Raw genomic sequence first — 17,927 nt, forward strand, 5'->3', positions numbered from 1 at the left:
CTGTTTAGCACCTTGTACAGTTCGCATTAAATGATATAAAATATACTATGCCCCTAGAGGTGGATAGGAGCAGGAAGAATGTACAAATCGGCGCTGAGGGATACATTTCCACGGTCGGCCCTCTGGCAACATCCAGCAGGACACGCTTCGCAAATACAACAGTATACAAGAGCGTTGTCACAAAGCTCATACGAGGCGAGATGAAAGCAATCCTTGCAACACCAGACACCACTAGTCTCGAGGCCCCAATCACGGCTTGACAAAAGTCAAAAAGTCGAGGCTCAAGTCCGTGAAGAAGCTCGCACCCGCAACCGGGTTCGGGGCATCCGCCGCCGTCACATTGCAATAATCATCAAAGTTCCCAGCAGCCTTGCTCTTCTTCTCCAGGAGGGAGATATAATCAGAGAGCAAACAGCTCCGACCTGGTCCATCTTGGCAGCTGGCAATGGGGTAGACGACGTCATTGAACAGTACCCGGATATAGGTTTGATTAGATGTTTGGCGTCGAGACTCGACCTCGCAGTTCAGTACCTCAAAGGCAACTGTGCCGCGCATGGTGATCCAATGAGCTATATTGTACAGATGGTGTTCGAGTAGCCGGTCAATAGGGAGTAGAGGCTCGTCATCGAAGATCCCCATGGCAGCGGTCATCTCCGCAATTTGATTATCGTTCAGGAAGGCCATGATCAGATTGGGAACGGTGAAGTTGCCGCCATCGGCATCGGTGCCAAACTGGCCAGGGCCCTTACTTAAGAGATCCATCAAGCTGTTGAGGAAAGGGAGGAAGAGCACCTTGGCGGGACCAACAGAACCGGGGCCGACGCTGTAGTAGTAGCTCAAGTCCTGCGAATAGGCGTAGTTGCGTAGCTCGTCCTCGGTGAACACGCCGCACCACGGGCTCAGGCGTCCGGTGATTTGGCTTTCGTATCCGCAGAGATAGGGAAAGAAGAGGATGTCGCTCTCGTCGAATGTCAGGTTGCCACTGACTAAGGAGTTGATCCGGTCGAGCGCCTTGGGAGTCCAGGTAGCGTCAACTGTATTCGCAGAGTTAGCCCGGTCGCATGGGGACAGTTCTCGGAATCTCACAGTCAGTAACATTGTTGCCTCCACTGGAAACTGAGGAGAACTCAGGGCACATATCGGAGGGTCCCAGGGAGTTGCCTATGGCGCTGACAGACCCGGTCGAGTTCACGCTGACCACAGTGCCGTAGGTGTCGGCGTACTCGTAGAGGTACCCATTGACAAAGGCACGGGCAGTCTGGACGACTCGAGACTTGTTTAGGGGATATTGATAGGCATTTGCCCAGGCATAGAATGGGGTGCCATCTTCATAGAAGTGGGGGTCTGTTCCTTGTTAATAATTGTGTCGGGGACAATGATATATATAGCATGGAGGAATCCGGATTCATACATCTAGCTCGCAGCTGGTAGCCGAGATCGGTAGCCTAGACACCAATCAGTGGATACCTTATGAATGCTGGTGATAGGGTAAGTACCTCCTTCCATCCAGTCATTGATTCCTGGGCGATTTGCAAAGTTGGATTCGTCAGAACAGGAGTCCATTCTGGGATGAAAGCCAGGGATCCGCGCGCCTCGAAGCCGGTGCTGTTCACTGCCGCTTGGATCTACAGGGTTGTGTCTAGCGTTAATAAACATGGTATCATGAAATGGTCATTCATACTGGGATAACAGACCTTTTCCTTGATACCCACCCATGATTCATAGGAGCCTGTATCCGGGAACCTGCAATATCGTCTCAGCGGACAGATGCCTCGGCACAATACTTGGGTGAGATCTCACCGGCTGCCGTGCCTCACCACGTAAGCGGCTTGCTGGACCGAGCACTTGTCCGGCACACTAGCATCGATACCAAAGACATTGGGGCCTGGGCATATAATTAGGTATCACTGCCATCGGATGCAAAGAAAGGGGTCTGGTACCAGCGAAGTAAGGGCTATTTCCTCCGGCATATTGCAGGGGGTTTACATTTGTCGAAGTCGACGGCGATAGGATATCGTCGGCCGGTGCCAGTACCTGGGCATTGGCACCGCCCATCATTGCCAGTAGCAACGAGAACCCAATGGGTGTTTGCCCCAAAAAGCCCGGCATGGTGGTTTGATTCGTAGGGGTTGCCTGGGTGCAATCGACAGGTTACTGCTCCACGAGAAATAGGAGTAGCAAGAATAACCAAGGTGATGCCACGGCTGGGTATATATAGGTAGTATCTCAACAACTGGGACGGTCTTGCTTCCGTGCGGGTCGTGTCATATCACGAAGCACGCGCAATTTAGTTTAGCGGTCGGCTATCCGAGCTGCATCCTACTGGCACTAGTGCAAGTAGTCATAAAATGCGCTTTAGTTGCCGGCCTATCCCCCAACCACGTGCCAGGGGAGTATATTAAAGGGAAATGAAGCCGTTCAAAATGGCGCCTCGAACTAAATTGCCGCCAACAAGCGGGCCAGCCAAATGCAGTCGAACACAACGTGATTAGACTACTTGCCAAGAAGCGTTACAGAGAATGCAGGATTAGGAGCCCACAGATCTGTTGTTCCTCGAAATACTCCTCGCTAGTAGTATCGTATCGTGTGGCTATCCCTGGGAAGATTTGTTCCACGTTTCCCACTAGGGAACAAGAAAGGGCCTAAAGGAAGGGATGAACGACTGGATGAGAGAAACAACTAAGCATCCTTCGCCTATCTCTGGGAGATGTAGGATACACTATAGCTCCAAGAAAAGTGCGACCTTCAGTTTACGCATATAAGGCATCAAGTGCCATGAACCATTGTGCTATATCCGGCACTTTACATAGATGAGCTGACATCGAGCATGCAAAAAGCCACTGTGTAAAGCACAGGAAACCATGTTGAAATATTGTGCCACTCTATCTCCTTCGTACAAACTAGTCATCCCACTAGTGCCACCCACACTGGTCATTGTGGCCAGTACCCTGAGCTTCACACACAAACGCGCACACTTCAGACACCGAAATCGTATGGTGGCCATTGCAAAGGAAGACATATCTGTCTCACGTTCCTGGGTTGTTGGCATTGAAGTTGTCCCCCTCGGCCTGCACGGCCTGTTGCATGGCAGGAATGTTGTTTCTATCTACAGTATAACGAGTATGAGTATTATCAACCATATAGCATGGAATCTGTGATAAGATCTTCCCGAGGTTCCGCAGACTCGAGGAACAGTAATTCAGACCTGCAGTACATGTGGCAGCGCTGGCAGCACCTGCCAAGGCCAAGGTAGTACTGGTACTAGTAACGAAGTAAGCTTATCAGCAATATGCATCGTAAGCCGTTGGGATTGTAATTTCAGTGTTTACCAGACGGCCAAGTGGTTAGAAGCTCATTTGCATCGGGCCATCAGGTCCTAAAGCGCACTTGGGGCTGGATCGTGATCTCATCCAGTCAAGCTGTATCAAAAGATTGCTTTGCTTTGTCCTTGACTTATAATAGCCGAACATCCAAGAAGAAATTTCACTCTTCGTAGTAATATCCCTGGGCAAATGATTCGTTTGTACAGACTCAGTATCGCCAACAGGGAACAAAGGTTAATGCCGAACCTTGCGGAATTCAAGTGCAATTCAATTCAAATCACCTCGTTCTTCCTGGCCTGATCCCATCGCTTCACAAGGTATTATATATGCAGGTGCCGCGCTGCCTGAGGCAAGAAAATGACCGTAAACACCGTTAAATCGCCATGAGCATCGCGTAAAGACACTGATATAAAACAACACATGCTGCATGCGTAGAAGATGTCGCTGCTGGTGAGCAGAACTAATAAATATACAGAAAGATAAATATATGTAAAATTGGAAGGCATTATAGAGAGTACGCCTGCCGATTGCTACGTGTTTGCATCTACCACTTTAGTGATCTCATACAGGCCTGTCTTTTCAAGTATACATGCTTTCCTAGTAACATGAATATAGGATACTTTCCGGTTTATTCCCGGATGTCTTCCGCCTTCCTCCCTGTGTGATCAAGGATCACAGGAGAATGCTCCTCACTGTTTGTCGCTCACAGCCAATTGGAAGCGTCATGGCTGCATTCGTCATTGTTGCCGGCTCCACGATCGAAACAGCCACCAACGCAGCCTCCCAGGTAGGTGATGGTGCCACCAGGATTGCACTGCCAGTAAGTGCCCCACCAGAGGCCCGGGGAGTTCGAAAGAACAATTTCACCCTGCGATCGGAGAGTCTGTTGGATAATGTCATGGTATCCTGCGACACATGAGCTTATTTGCCTAATCAAGGGACTTTTTTTTTTTGGATATCTCACCGCCATCGAGCAGAGTAGATCCGCAGTATTTCAAGCCAGCTTGGCACAATCCAGCGCTTGCGGCACCGGAGAAAGCCAGCAAGGCAGCGGTGATGGTAGAAGTGAACTTCATGATGAATAGCGGGCTGAGTTTGTTATGGAGGTTGGACTAAGTTGAGTAGATGATAGTATGAGTCTGTTATAGGAGCGGATCTGGTGCCTGCTTTATACCCGGTCTGATCTGTGGAGGAAAAAGAAAGGAAGGAACCAAACTGGTCTGTTATTTGTAATGGTGAAGTGCGCGGGAAAAGCAACGTTGAATCAATAGGCTGAAGGGGTTTTAGAGTAGAGCTAGCTGGCAACCTCTTGCCACTTGACTTATGCCACATGACACCATTGGCGCCGTTTGCAAGGAAACTCATCTCGGGCACACGGGCTTAGGCCGAGTAAGGCACTGAGTGGTATATGCCATCATTCTGCCTTCCTCTGTTCTTGGGGAAGCAATTGTCCTAGTAATATTCTCAAACCATATACGACACAGACCAAGAAGACCACCAAGTCATCCATGTTTCAGGGCAACCACTCCGACCAACAATAAGGTGGGTGTGTCCAAACTGAAGATGCCGGTATTAAGCTACATAGAGGATGATTTCAACCATGGTGCAATTTTCGGACAATCAAAGTACGTCTTGAAACTCAAGCAAACCCCGAACCTCTCAACAAAGTAGACGAATACCATGCATTCCCAAGGCGGGGCTAAGGAAAGGTCAGCAACCGGCCCATGCAGCCTTGCAGATCAGGGCACCAAAACATTAAGTCATATACGGAGTAACAAAATAGCGATTCGATTAGCTTCCGGCCCGGGATGTACTCCACTAACCCCCAGTGGTGTCCGGATCTTCGCGCTATCGCCTTTTGGAGCCACCAGCGCAGGTCACTCTGGCTGACCGAGTACGATCCTAGAGAATTGTGAGTATGAAAGGTGGCAACAACTGTACGTAGCTTCATTAATGGCTGCTTCTACTAGACAGCCTAACATTAATGCAAAGAAAAAGAAATGAAAGTCTGGGCACTCGGCTAGTTGGAGCTGAACCTGGGTTCACTGGTTCACTGAGTGATCTTAAGAAACTGCGCCCAAGATCGTCCCACGCCGATCAGCTGAAAACCGGTGATCGGGCTGACCCGAACCCGGCACGCCGCATGCCAAGCTGAGGACAAGGATGCCAACCTCTATCAATAGTTTCTGATAGTCTCAAGGATAGCGCTGCATGTGTTTGCCACACGGTCTACTTTGTAGTACAGCCATTATCACCAATTGACTTTCCCTCCGCTCCAACGTCTCTCATACTCTGCACCGAACAAGGGCGCACCAGCAACGCGAAGCTTGAATAATTGTTAGGATGAGAGACGGCTGATCCAATTTCTGAGTAGGTTTTATGATAATATTCCAATGTGTTGATCCTGCGTATCCGTGACCCTATCGGGGCAGACTTGTATCTGAGAACATGAAAGCTGATCAATGTCCCGAATGTAAGTGAAAGTCAACCCTGCTTTCTTTTAGTGCTGATTATGTTCTAGTCAAGAAGTAATATGCCCAATCTTATCCTTGCCATGATCTTGCTCGCGAAACATAATTAGACTGGTGTATATAACTTTGAGCGCTCTATGAACGATATAATGTGGTTTTCATATGCTAAGATGATTATTCAGACCAATCCTGGGGCTGTTTACTTATAATGAGGTTATGGGTCTGCTCAAGGAGCACGTACGGCCAGCGCTTGGATGGGAAAACTTCAGCGAAGAGGGGCAAAGAAAGCCTCTCACAGCAACGCGGTGCAACACAACTCATGATATTAGCAGTTATATATCTTCTTTTCCATTCTAAGTATTACTTAGTAGAGTATATATATCTCCAAATGGCTTATGGCACACCTTGAAGATACCAGGGGGAGACTATGAGAAGCTTCACGCACACGGACCAAATAGTACTGACCTGACCTACATCGTACTTCCATACGACTGAAGGGTATGCGAGGGACTGGCAAGATGCAGTCGGCTATTTACTACAGCCTGTCGTATCGTGAACAGCTTGGCGCTTAGTTACTAATTCCTCTTTCGTTCATTGCATCTCTCAAAGCCTGACCTTGCGGTTCATAGGATACAAGAAGTCCGGACCCAGCTGTAGGTGGGGAACCGCTGCATTTCGCTGAATTGAGTAGCGCGGGATTAGCTCCCGAACTAATGTAGACACCCAGATGAGGATCTGGTAAGACGAACATAATTTTCAATCAGTAATTTGGAACGTAGCCCCTTACTGCATGAGCTTCACTGACTGATGTTGTTGTAATTCCGGGGCTTGCGCAGCTGGCAGCGGCAATGCAGGGGTATTAGAGTCACCAATATGCGAAGGGTTAAACACAGGAAAACAGTCAACTTGCAGACTGTCAAGTTGTACCAACCGCTTCATACCAGATAAACACCTCTGGTTCCAATCACGAATCTTGTCTGTTGCACTGTAGGAGGGTCTGTGAATCATCGTCATTTGTCGGAATTTGGCCAACATGCGCGCTGAGCGACGTCCTCACGACATCCTCGGGGATTTGACCACTTCAAATAGATGAACATGCCCTTGAGAAAGCCTACCAACCTTAGTGTAGTGTAGTTGACAGGCAACCACTCAAACAAGAGGCACAGGGTCTCAGCCACACTGTCCCGTCAAATGACGGTGTGCCACTAGCGACTTCTGCACAGTCCAGGAGCATATTATGAACAACTAGGCCCGAATGGGCTCTACGAGCTTGGTATTTTTTCTTCAGATTTCTGCGCCACGCCCCTCCAGGCAAGGCTATGACATCTGCCAAGTGACCAGGAGGGTGGCAGTCGCAGGTCTATCATCTCCGACGGGTCAAAGCTTGGGGTTGGAAGTATTGCCGTGCCGTGCAAGGCGCCTTACCACTGTTCGACGGTATAAAAGCGTAAATATCAATTCTATCTATACTCCTCAGCCCGTGCCATGCTCTCTTCTTTTCTTATCCCTTTCCAGGCAGTAGGGAAGAAAAAAAGGTCCGCTCGAGAAAGATACACTCCAACCCAAGACAGTATGTACACAGTGATTCCTTGTCCGCTTATTGCCTCTCCAGAAAGACCACTTTGCTACCATAGTCCGTATCAAAGCTAAACTGCAGCCCCATATTCATCAACGTAGCCCCGGAATAGGTCTGATCCCCATCAACTGTATACTCCGCCTCCGGGTCCAACCCCTGCAGCCTGACCCACGGCACGGCATGGTTGACGTTCGGCTGGACCTGGAAGTAAAACAGAACTGCCTGCGCGCCATCCTCAGACACAAACATTGCGGCAGGCCACTGGGAGTCCTCGGGCAGGCGCAAGCGATACAGATCCCCATTCAAAACGATCGGATTGACTCTTTCGGCCAGTGCGAGGAGCTCGGGGACCATCGTGTCATTTTCCACCGTGGCCGGGTCGAGCTCCAAGCCAAACGAACCCCCCATCATGGCAACGTGGGCGCGGAACGACATGGGCACCGTGCGACCCGTTTGGGCATTCGGCACCGCGGAGAGATGGGCGCCCATGGCGGATGGCGGATAGGCCAACGACGTCCCAAACTGGATGGTGATCCGATCGACCGCGTCGGTGTTGTCGGAGGCCCAGATCTGTGGAAAATACTGCAGCACGCCGGCATCGAAGCGGCCGCCGCCCGAGGCACATCCTTCCCACAGGACGTCGGGGAAGCGGGTGGTCAGCGTGTCGAACACCCGGTAGAGCCCCAGCATGTACTGGTGGTTGTTGGACGGCGAGGGAGTCTCGTGTATGCCCCTGTTGTTGTCCCACTTCACGTAGGAGATGCCGGGATCTTGCAGCAGGTTCGTCATGAAGTCGATGATGAAGTCCTGGACCTCCGGGAGGGCCAGGTTAAGGACGAGCTGGTTGCGACGTTCGGTACGGGGGTAAGGCCCGGCATGCAGCACCCAGTCGGGATGTTCGTGATAGAGAGTTGACTTAGGGTTGACCATCTCCGGCTCGACCCAGATACCAAAGCGAAGTTTGGTGGAGTCGGTGCCGTTGACGGTGAGATTCGTGATGTCTTGCACGACGGGCGTCAATCCGTCTGGAAAGCGCGCTGGATTGGGCATCCAGTCGCCCAGCCCGGCGTCGTCGGATACGCGAGGGTACTTGTCTCCAAACCAGCCGTCATCCATGACAAAGAGGTGTACCCCCAGGGCGGCGGACTCTTCGGCAAGCCTCTCGATGCTGCTTTGATTATAATCGAAATAAACGCCTTCCCAGCTGTTCAGAAGAACGGGCCGGTCGGACGTGGCAAACTTGCTCTTGATGAGGTGGTTGCGATACAGCCGGTGAAACTTGCGAGACACGGAGCCAAGGCCTTTGTCCGAGTAGACGGCAACACACTCGGGGGAGTTTAACGTCTCGCCAGGGCCAAGGTTCCACGATAGTTGGTCCGGGTTGAAGCCCAGCAGCGCCCGGGTGAAGCCTTGTGATCCCTTCTCGACTTGGGCCGAGAAAGAGCCCGTATAGATGAGGTTAAAGCCCCATGCCTCTCCCTGCGATTCGGTAGTCTCTGGCTCTACTATCGCAAGGAAGGGATTGTGGAGATGCGAAGAGTATCCAACGCTGCTTCCGAATCTACTTCGCCATCAGCAAGGCCACTATGTCGGTTCTAAATTTCCTATGCTGCTGACTTACCCCTGGACGCCATAGTGCACCTTGCTTCTCTGAACATGGGCCTCTCTGGCCCAGTCGCCTCTGAGGCTGATCATGTCCAAGTCTTCGTAAGGAAAATCTATGCTCAGACTCGCCAGGGCCTCGATGGTGATATTACCCGGGCCTTGGTTAGTCACATTGACACTCCTCACGATGGCATCGTATTCCGGAAAGATGGAATAGGACAAGTCCGCCGCGACGGAGCTATAGTTGTCATACAGATGGACCACCAACGTCGTGGCGTCCTGCGCCTCTCCAAACGTCGCGGGTAGCCCCGGCAAAGCATTCTTACCCTCAATCACATCGTGCGACACATATTGAAGATCGCTCACAGTATACCCTGCCGATTCCCGAATCCGCACGGCAGGGATGCGGAAATCACCGCGGCCTTGATCTGGGAACTCCCGACGGATGCGACCAGGCATGCCAACCCAGCCGTTGACAGCCTGTTCCACTGGCGACGGGATGGTGCCGGTGACGACACCACCAAAATGATCGGAGATCAAGTCGCCGGTCGTACTGTTGACATGGAATCGATAGGAGACATTGTTGCCATTCAGGGAGAAATTCGTGCCGTTCGCAACGATGGCTGTTTGGTCAGCTTGGACTCCGAAACGCAAATCCAGCGTCGTAGGTAATAGTTATCCCTCATGGCGAACAGGACATACCCGGTGAATTGGAAGCCCTTATTGCGGGAGCCGCAGCAGAATGACCATACAATGTGAAAAGGCCCAGGGCCACCACAGCAGGGGAAGACCCGATCATGGTGAGGATGATATAGCTGACCGCCAACCCGCCACAGCTGTGATGGGCGAGAGAGGCATCTTTCACCCTCCTTTTATCCCCGGACAGGATAGACTACATCCGGGGAAACATCGGAGGATATTCCAGACTCCCAGTATCTTGCTAAGCAACTCTCCCCAGCCACGGCTTGGCACCCCCACGTCTCATTCCCCAAGGCAGCTGGGATCATCTTGCCAAGCTCGTTTAGACAGCCTGGGAGGAGCAGGGGAGGGGAAATTCTGGGAATTGTCATTGCACCGTCTTCTGTCTTGGGCTCGGTAGTTCGGAGGAGTGCCAGACTTAAGCTGCACAATCAGCCCATTGCAGCAGTCAGCACGCAACAGGGTTTCTCCCCCTGGCCGCCGAGTTGTCCCCGGATGCCCCGGAAATGGAAGTCGGTGAGGAGGTGCATAGATTGCTTGGACTTGGCATTTAGGCCAAGAGACCAAAGCAGGGGAGATATTAGAGAACAAATGAATAGAATGACAACATAAGTAGGTTGTCAGTACTACAGGCAGTTATCCAAACGCCATGATTTCCCACTAGTCCTGGTAGTACTTGGGGAGCAGATGCCATCATGGTACAGTACGTCCGGATCTTGAAGGAAATATATATATATACGCTAGTAACGAGTCAGAGTGGGCAACTCCAAGGGGCTGGCAAACACATCACTCGATTCGGCGCTCGTGAGATAGATGCAGACCAGATTCATTGGAAGATGAAGTGTTATCTCGGATGCTTGGTCTCCTTGTCCGAGTTGTGGACCGCACTACAATTTCGCGCCCCCAGTTCGCATGAATCGACTTGATGCTAGTATACACCGCCGGTTCTGCTTCCCCAAGCTCCCAACCCATCCCACTCTAGTTGACAATTACAGGGCGGAAGGTCCTCCTCCCGGGTGATGTTTATATTATCTTTCACATCGGCAAAGATTGTCAGAAGCATGACAAACCATAGCGCTTCCTTCCTCAAGGGCGCTCCGCTCAACAGGAATCTCTATCTAAGTCCCAAAAGGATTGTTGAATTTTTGCTGGCCTTCGCTGTACGTGTTCGCAAGCCACAATAAACGGTTCATAAATGTCCTTTTATACGATAATCTGACGCGACCGACTTGAGTTCGGCCCTCATAGCTCATGAACCAATTGTGGTGGCTCACCTGACTGGTCGGTCAAGTTCTGCGTGGTGGAACACCAGTAGGCGAGACTTGCGACCGGTTTTCCGACGGTAACATGGATTGATATTTGATGCGGCCATTGCCATGATCCTTTGTTCAGTGATTGTGTGATTGTGTGCTCCCTGTGAAGGGCCACCTTATTACTCCCTGGCTGGCTCGCGACCGCTGTTCCGGCCTGGTCACCCCTGCAATTGAGAATGTTTATAACACCTGGAGGGAGTTCCTCATCAAGTTGGCAGAATGACAAGATGAATAAGCTCACACGGTTTCAGCAGCATATCAATAAGATCGAAAGCCAGTATGTGCTCCGAGGTGATTACTGACTGCCAACGCCGGTTCAAGCTTCCAAGCGGCCATCATCAGGGATGATCCCGCGTCTCTAGCGTTACCAGATCTTCTATGTTCTTCTTGGACGAGATCACTTAAAAGGCCGGCGCAGCTCCCCTCGTGCGGAGGAGCGCATGTCTGGCCAACCCGGTTGCAAAGAGACCCGCTCGAGCAAAGATTATTGCAAACTGACATTTCCATTCTTGGGAACGGGAACAAGATTGATCTCTGCCTAATAACTGGGTGGTCCCGGTCAATGTCTTTTCGCAGAGTATGAAAGGGGGAAAGCGTTACTCACGCCGGATTGATGCTAGTCATTGTCTCAATTGCAGTTGCTGCCAGGCATTCATTCATCACCGATAAAGGGTCCCATTGAAAGCATTGACATGCGATCAGTTGGTGCAGTGAGCTTTACAGCATAACGCAGGGTGGCGATCTGGTGTGAACAGATTTGATATCGTTTTTATTTGCAAAAAGGAGCAAGCAAAATTGGTCTACTGAGGAAACGTGGAAGACACCATCATATGCGCCCTCTGCCCCAGCCCCATATGTTCATCCTAGTACCGCGTCCAATCACCTTGGCGCTCAATTGCGACAAATGAGTATTACAATTCCACTTGATTCCGCATGTTCGCTTCTGAGATAACTGCACAATCACACGAGAAGGCAGGAAGGCCGATAGAAGTACAATATTCCTGGTAATCTTGACTGACAAGAAGTGTTGATTAGTGAACACGACCGGTTGACTGTGCTCTAACCGGTCTAGAATGATGGGATATGTTTTCCTGTGGACTATATTGAGATGGGGTAGCCGCCCTGGTCAAGTGTGTTACTGGCAGTGATGTGTCCAGGCTGCGTGGGATCCGCTGAAAAAGGCCACTGTTCCGTCTCTTCTCTCGCTGTTGAACTTCGGAACACTGGCGAAAACTGGCCCGGACATACTTCTAGCCAGCCTCGAAGCATTCACATACCAGCTACCCACGGGTGGGGCGACCCGGAGCCGCCTATCCCAGGCCTCTTATTGTGCGTTGATGGCAGTAGAGCGCGATCCGGACACCGTATGACGCATCTCAATCGCAGTAAGCGGCTTTAACAACACCGCACTAACCCAATAGCCCGACAGCAACTGATATTGCCGCGACAGACACCCCTCGTAACTCCCGATGAGGAAGGTCGCCATTGAACACAATCTTTTTGAGCTACCAGCGTCGGATGGGCGTCCAAAGTGTTGGGATAGCTTGTGAAGGTCACCGAGGCGCTTAGCCTCTTACTGCGTAAGGATGCCCGCCACGTTAGTTGTCAAATGTCTCAATGACACCTAAAATATCCGTCCTTTCAGACCAAATCCTCCAGTATTATTCCGGGTTTGGCCGGGCCCATGAACCCAAGGTCAACTGCGACGCAGAGCCTCGCTTGGCCTGGTTCCCGAGCAGGGATCAATCACCAATAATCATGGCAAAGGATGCTCCGCCTACTGGCTCGCTGCTAACGCGTCAGTAGCTTCGAAATTCAGCTCCCCGCCTTGCCAAGCCTTTGTTACTCGCTGGCTCCAAGCAAATCTTACATTCCATCTGATCCCAGCCAAACGGATTTCCAGTCGGCGCACGGGACTGAAATGACAAACTTCGCCTGGCCCATGGATAAGTTCCAAACCATCAAGGAGTTCAAGTCTGTGGATGACCGCCAAATGTCATGGCAAGCCCACCTGGATGGACGTGGTTTTGCTAGATCGGTTCACTTGGGGTAAGAATGATCCTACCAACAAGCAGCGTCTTGACGCGGACCTGGATGGCAGGGATAAGCACGCACCCCTTCTCGTTCACATTGGTGGAGGCATGGGCCACCACTATCTTATCCTTGTCAATAGGCTGGGCCCTGAGCTAGAACCTAGCGGCGCATTAGTATCTAGGAGGACGTCCGGGCGGTCCTCTCACATGCTAACTTATTTTGAACCGAGTCACACCCCCGCATCGACCGCTCGCCCATGACTTCTGGGTCCCGCAACCGAGATCTTCAGGTGCGAGATTCTACTACATGCGGAGTGTGCTGCACGACTACGGAGTACCCGTACGACAAATGTGTGTAACTGCTGCGGCTCCAGATCGAAGTCATACCGACGGATCGTCGGGCCTCCTGATCGACGGAGATGAGCTTCCCTGAGACTGGCGGCGAGCCTCTAGCGGTTGGAGATGGATCTCGCCTTGGCAGCGTGATTGGCGGCCAGGGAGCTTTCGGGCCGCAAGGCTGTGCTGGGTGGAGGCGCTTACCTACGCGACCGACTTATACCAGGGTGATATGGTGGTGGAACGGCTAAATCCCGCCGGATAATAGGAAGATCGGTACAGATAGGTTAGCTGGTTGCCTGTAATTGCTTGCCTGCTGCATGCACTCAGTAGTGTCATCTCCCTACTGCCCATGCGATGGGTACAGGAACACCGGAATCCGTCGCATAGCTTAGAAGCCAGTCGCACTAAAATGTCTCAGACTTCCATCCGCTAGCGCCTTCCCCCGCTCGCTCTTTGTGCAAGCAAATTGCGATGCATTAGTGCTGACGGCAGGAATTTGAGATGACCGAAGCGAAAGACACGTACTACGCAGGCTAAGATCCAACGATGTCACCTTTCAGCTTTGAACTTCCACGACACCCGATTTCCAGCAGCACCGAGGAATGAATCAATATATATATTCCCTGACCAGCACTCATTGACATCCAATGTCTCAGAACGTACATACCTTTGCTATTCCAGATCCCGAGATCTTCCGCCACAATGGCGGATATCGTAACCACTTTGACCTCGGCCATCAACACTGCCCTGGCCAAGCTTAACCCGGCGGATGAAATTCCGGAAGCAGCTCGGTACCAGCTTCTGGACGCGATTGACAAGCTTCGCGTGGCTGTGGAGCCCCCTCTCCTCACTATTCGGAATTTCTGCTTTGGGGTGAGTAGCCCATGGGGTTTCTTCTTGTTGCACAGTCACCCCATTTAGACACCTGTGTGCTAATGTTGCATACTAATATACAGCACCATGGCTTAGTTGCGGTTCGGGTCGCCATGGGCATGGGTATATTCGACGCCTTTGCGTCTGTGAATAACGTTGAAATGACAGCTGCTGCGCTGAACGAGAAGACGAAGGGGGACAAAAGTCTTCTGGGTAAGTCCTTGCTTTCTCTTTATGCGCTCCTGTGTTTTATATACAATCTCCCGTCATCCTTCTTTCTACATTTCGCTCAGGTCTTTCTGGTATTCATATTTTACCGCACGACACCTAATTTATGTCCTAATACTGGGCTAATCATTCAACCTGACAGTGCGTCTGATGCGTGTGCTGTGTGCCAACCACGTGTTCAAAGAGACTGGATTAGAGAAATACCAGCCCCTACCACTGGCAATCATGCTTTCCTCTAACAGTCCACCTAGCGAAGTGATAAAACATTTGTGAGATCCGCCTGGCGCCTTAAAGCACCTGCAAATCTTGACTGACGCGTGGAATACTCCCAGCCATTCCGACATGAAAGCGTCGGTCCGCTCCTTTGATTATTTTGAGGCAAGGGGATACCAGAACCCCGAAGACGCTTATGATACGGCCTTCCAGCTGGCCTTTGACACCAAGGAGCATTACTTTGAGTGGTTACAGCACAATCCGGAGGAGCTACATGCCTTCAATACAGTGATGGAAGTTGGCAATCGCTCCTTGGAGGGTGTGCAATGGTATGACTACTATCCATGGCAGGAGAAGCTGGCGACTACCAGTGACACAGACCGTGTGCTTCTGGTGGACATCGGCGGTGGGAAAGGCCATGATCTTTCAGGCTTCAAGCGTAGATTTCCCGAACTAAAGAACCCGCTGATTGTGCAGGATCTCCCTGGAGTTATTGGGGACATTCAAGAGCCGCTCATTGAAGGTGTCACCGCTCTCGGTCATAATATGTTTGATCCACAGCCCGTGAAAGGGGCTAAGGCATATTATATGCGAACGGTTCTACACGATTGGCCTGATAAGCAGGCTCTGCAGGCTCTTGGCCATGTTCATGATGCCATGGCTGCTGACTCGGTGCTGCTGATCAATGAAAATGTTTTGCCCGAAATGAATGCACCGGGATTTTCTGCCTCAATGGATATTATCATGATGGAGCTGTATGGATCCTTGGAACGGACTGAAAAGCAGTGGCTTGAACTGTTGGAGAAGGCTCAATTTAGGGTAGTCAAAGTATGGCGGTCGGGTTTCCAGGGAACTGGTTCCAATGCGTTATTTGAGGCGGTGCCTGTTTGAATGGGTGAGGAACCTTGTGCCTGGATCGTATGGTTGAGGGGCTGGGTAACTATTTAGTCTTGCAGAGGTCTTGACATTCCGGGTATTCGAAATTCGAAGGCACCTGACCATCTCATTCGTGTGTATTGATTCACGGCCTACATGTGGTTTAAGACGGATATATCCAACCCGAGATTGGAAGTACTGCCAGTGGCAGGGGCAAGAGGCTTGGTGAGAGTTAAGTCCAGTGGGGGCGGGGGGGCCAAGGCGTTCGATTCGCTCAGATATGGAGTCACATGTTGTTGTTAGCAATTCAAGTAAAATGACTGGCTAGCCTTATAGAGCCACACACCATGTGCTACAGGGTGCATGAAGGAGCAGGCCTTTCAGCCAGGGCCTTCGCGCTGGGCAGTGTGGCGCACAGCCCTCGGGCCTGTCCGGCGGAGACCGTTTTCGCTGGGTGGGGGCTAAAATTAGATGTCAGGAAAGTACGCGAAGGACCCCATCGTGAAGGGAGATTACTTGTGAATACCACAGCCTTGGTGCCCCAATATACATACACTAGTTCGACGGGCGTCCCCATTGGGTATTCTTTCACCTCCGGCGAAGTCTCGTGGACCTACTTTCTAACGCCGTGGGCAGGGAAAGCTTGCTTGCCCACGCGAATAGATTTATTCCGATGCGGTTTAGTACAGTTGTCCCTCCCCACAAGGCTGCCTAAGCAGAACAACAATCGGTGTCCCTCACTGCTGACAGGTCGATCTCCCGAGTACCCGAGAATCTCGACGGGCCTTTCCGGCACGACGCCCTCTCCGAATCCGCTGGTACCAGGTGAGGTAGGGCATTTCAATTTGCCTACTCCTACTCCTAGTCGTGACGAAACGCGCCAAAAGCCTCAACGACGAAATATTTACTCGGTTAGCACAGCGACCCGGGTCGTAGAGTGCCAATAATGATCGTCTACGTAGCATACGCTAGCAGCAACCAGTACAACTAACCGAGCTATATCTATTATTCCATCAACTCCTGTCCCGTTCCCTCTTCATGTCGTCATATGCTCCCCCTGAATACAGATGTGCATGAATATCGTGTTCTATCTAGGTAGGGTACATGAGATGATAGCATTCCCTTCAATCTAACTATAAGGTTCTTCACCAGTGCGTAGACTGTAGAGCTAAAAGTCGGATTTTGCACGGAGCAGCTCCAGAAAAACGAAATGACCTCGCATGGCCTTATGCCGCGTCACGACGTCCATTCGGTATACCAGTTCACCAGCCTTTCCCATCCGGTCAGTTCTTCCTCGGAATACTTTCTAGCGTTGAATTCGGTACACTCCCAGAGTCTCATGACATGCGGTCCAGAACTCTCGTGATTCCACTCCTCCCCGGGCGGAAACGGCGAGGGATCGAAGACTATGCGCAGGGCATATCGTGAGCCATTTCGTACGTTATGCTTGACGTCGAACTGGTTCCGAAACCGGCCGTGCTCCAGCGATATACGATAGGTCTTTGCGCGAAACGCCTCTTCATTTAGCCAATCCTCATTGACTTTGCCCTTCCACCAAATATCGGGTGGTCGTCGCGTCGTGAGGGTCATCTCAATGGTAAAGTCTGCGAGGATCGTCGGCTGCTTCCTATTGTTACCGAGATCGATGACCTGATCGAGACACGCAGGATTGTGCGGCTTCCAGTCGATCTCGGCAAAAATCCAACAGGTGTACTCAGTAGAACAGAACAGCTGCATGACAAGGGTCAACTAAGGGTGGAGGAAAGGGGAGTCCTCAGTCATCGAGCTCACCTTGCCTGTTCCATTCTCGTGAAAGGTGACTTCACTTGCGCCGTCGTTCCACAGCCATGGCCCTTCGCAAAGAATGGAACGGACTGTAACGGGCGAGGTCATGGACTCGGCTTATTGAACTCGCCAGCTTTTGGCTCTTAGGGCGATAACGCTTGAGCTGGGGACTTTCACCAATATAGCTCTCTGGAAATAAATGCGTCTGCGTAGTGGTGGGATGATAGAATGCGTCGACAGAAACGTGGCAGATGATGGGAGGAAGCGTTCTCTCGGGGGATTGTCAATGCGGGCGGAACATCAGGGTCCCGCTAGTCCGCGTTGGGACCAAGGCGACAAGGCACTGTCGCAGCACATCAATCAAATTAACTCGTTGGGGGCCGGTGTGACATTCTGTGGGGGCCGTAAGTGAGCCAATTTTTATGGCAGCTACGGAGTACATGGCCTGTCAATCCGTCATCCTGCCAATTACAACGCTCATCCGTACGCCTAGAACTGTCCACTAGCAATTGATACTATCTATAGAAGTTATAAATAATAATAATAATAATATTTATAATAGCTAATTAAAATAACTAGTCTTCTTCTACTAT

At 51.1% G+C, this 17,927-nt stretch overlaps 7 protein-coding genes across 7 annotated transcripts; 3 read left to right on the top strand and 4 right to left on the bottom strand.

Moving 5' to 3' along the window:
• ASPBRDRAFT_79294 (uncharacterized protein) lies at positions 1-2,164 on the bottom strand. The gene is made up of 7 exons (XM_067629445.1): positions 1,941-2,164; positions 1,801-1,885; positions 1,695-1,743; positions 1,497-1,625; positions 1,412-1,445; positions 1,087-1,344; positions 1-1,034 (listed from the first exon to the last, which is right to left on the bottom strand). The coding sequence occupies exons 1-7, from the start codon at positions 2,107-2,109 to the stop codon at positions 250-252; spliced, it is 1,509 nt and encodes a 502-aa protein (XP_067473675.1). The 5' UTR covers positions 2,110-2,164; the 3' UTR covers positions 1-249.
• A 1,681-nt stretch (positions 2,165-3,845) lies between these two features.
• Positions 3,846-4,534, bottom strand: ASPBRDRAFT_211581 (uncharacterized protein). Its single transcript, XM_067621933.1, has 2 exons — positions 4,288-4,534; positions 3,846-4,229 (listed from the first exon to the last, which is right to left on the bottom strand). Exons 1-2 carry the CDS (start codon positions 4,397-4,399, stop codon positions 4,027-4,029), a joined length of 315 nt encoding a protein of 104 aa, XP_067473676.1. The 5' UTR covers positions 4,400-4,534; the 3' UTR covers positions 3,846-4,026.
• Positions 4,535-6,825: 2,291 nt separating this feature from the next.
• ASPBRDRAFT_426993 (uncharacterized protein) lies at positions 6,826-7,354 on the top strand. The gene has a single exon (XM_067624852.1). The coding sequence runs from the start codon at positions 7,050-7,052 to the stop codon at positions 7,314-7,316; it is 267 nt and encodes an 88-aa protein (XP_067473677.1). The 5' UTR covers positions 6,826-7,049; the 3' UTR covers positions 7,317-7,354.
• Positions 7,068-9,804, bottom strand: ASPBRDRAFT_49062 (alpha-galactosidase). Its single transcript, XM_067626239.1, has 3 exons — positions 9,678-9,804; positions 8,992-9,598; positions 7,068-8,931 (listed from the first exon to the last, which is right to left on the bottom strand). Exons 1-3 carry the CDS (start codon positions 9,772-9,774, stop codon positions 7,392-7,394), a joined length of 2,244 nt encoding a protein of 747 aa, XP_067473678.1. The 5' UTR covers positions 9,775-9,804; the 3' UTR covers positions 7,068-7,391.
• Positions 9,805-14,061: 4,257 nt separating this feature from the next.
• ASPBRDRAFT_138055 (uncharacterized protein) lies at positions 14,062-15,564 on the top strand (the record flags this gene model as incomplete). The annotated part of the gene is made up of 4 exons (XM_067618956.1): positions 14,062-14,232; positions 14,316-14,445; positions 14,603-14,729; positions 14,793-15,564. The coding sequence occupies 4 exons, from the start codon at positions 14,062-14,064 to the stop codon at positions 15,562-15,564; spliced, it is 1,200 nt and encodes a 399-aa protein (XP_067473679.1).
• Positions 15,565-15,569: 5 nt separating this feature from the next.
• On the top strand, positions 15,570-16,654 carry ASPBRDRAFT_427177 (uncharacterized protein). Its single transcript, XM_067624856.1, has one exon. The coding sequence runs from the start codon at positions 15,897-15,899 to the stop codon at positions 16,494-16,496; it is 600 nt and encodes a 199-aa protein (XP_067473680.1). The 5' UTR covers positions 15,570-15,896; the 3' UTR covers positions 16,497-16,654.
• Positions 16,655-16,717: 63 nt separating this feature from the next.
• On the bottom strand, positions 16,718-17,442 carry ASPBRDRAFT_59832 (uncharacterized protein; the record flags this gene model as incomplete). The annotated part of the gene is made up of 3 exons (XM_067628119.1): positions 16,718-16,819; positions 16,990-17,298; positions 17,341-17,442. The coding sequence occupies 3 exons, from the start codon at positions 17,440-17,442 to the stop codon at positions 16,718-16,720; spliced, it is 513 nt and encodes a 170-aa protein (XP_067473681.1).
• Positions 17,443-17,927: the final 485 nt, after the last annotated feature.

Source organism: Aspergillus brasiliensis (assembly GCF_001889945.1).
Source record: "Aspergillus brasiliensis CBS 101740 unplaced genomic scaffold ASPBRscaffold_21, whole genome shotgun sequence".
NCBI lineage: Eukaryota > Fungi > Ascomycota > Eurotiomycetes > Eurotiales > Aspergillaceae > Aspergillus > Aspergillus brasiliensis.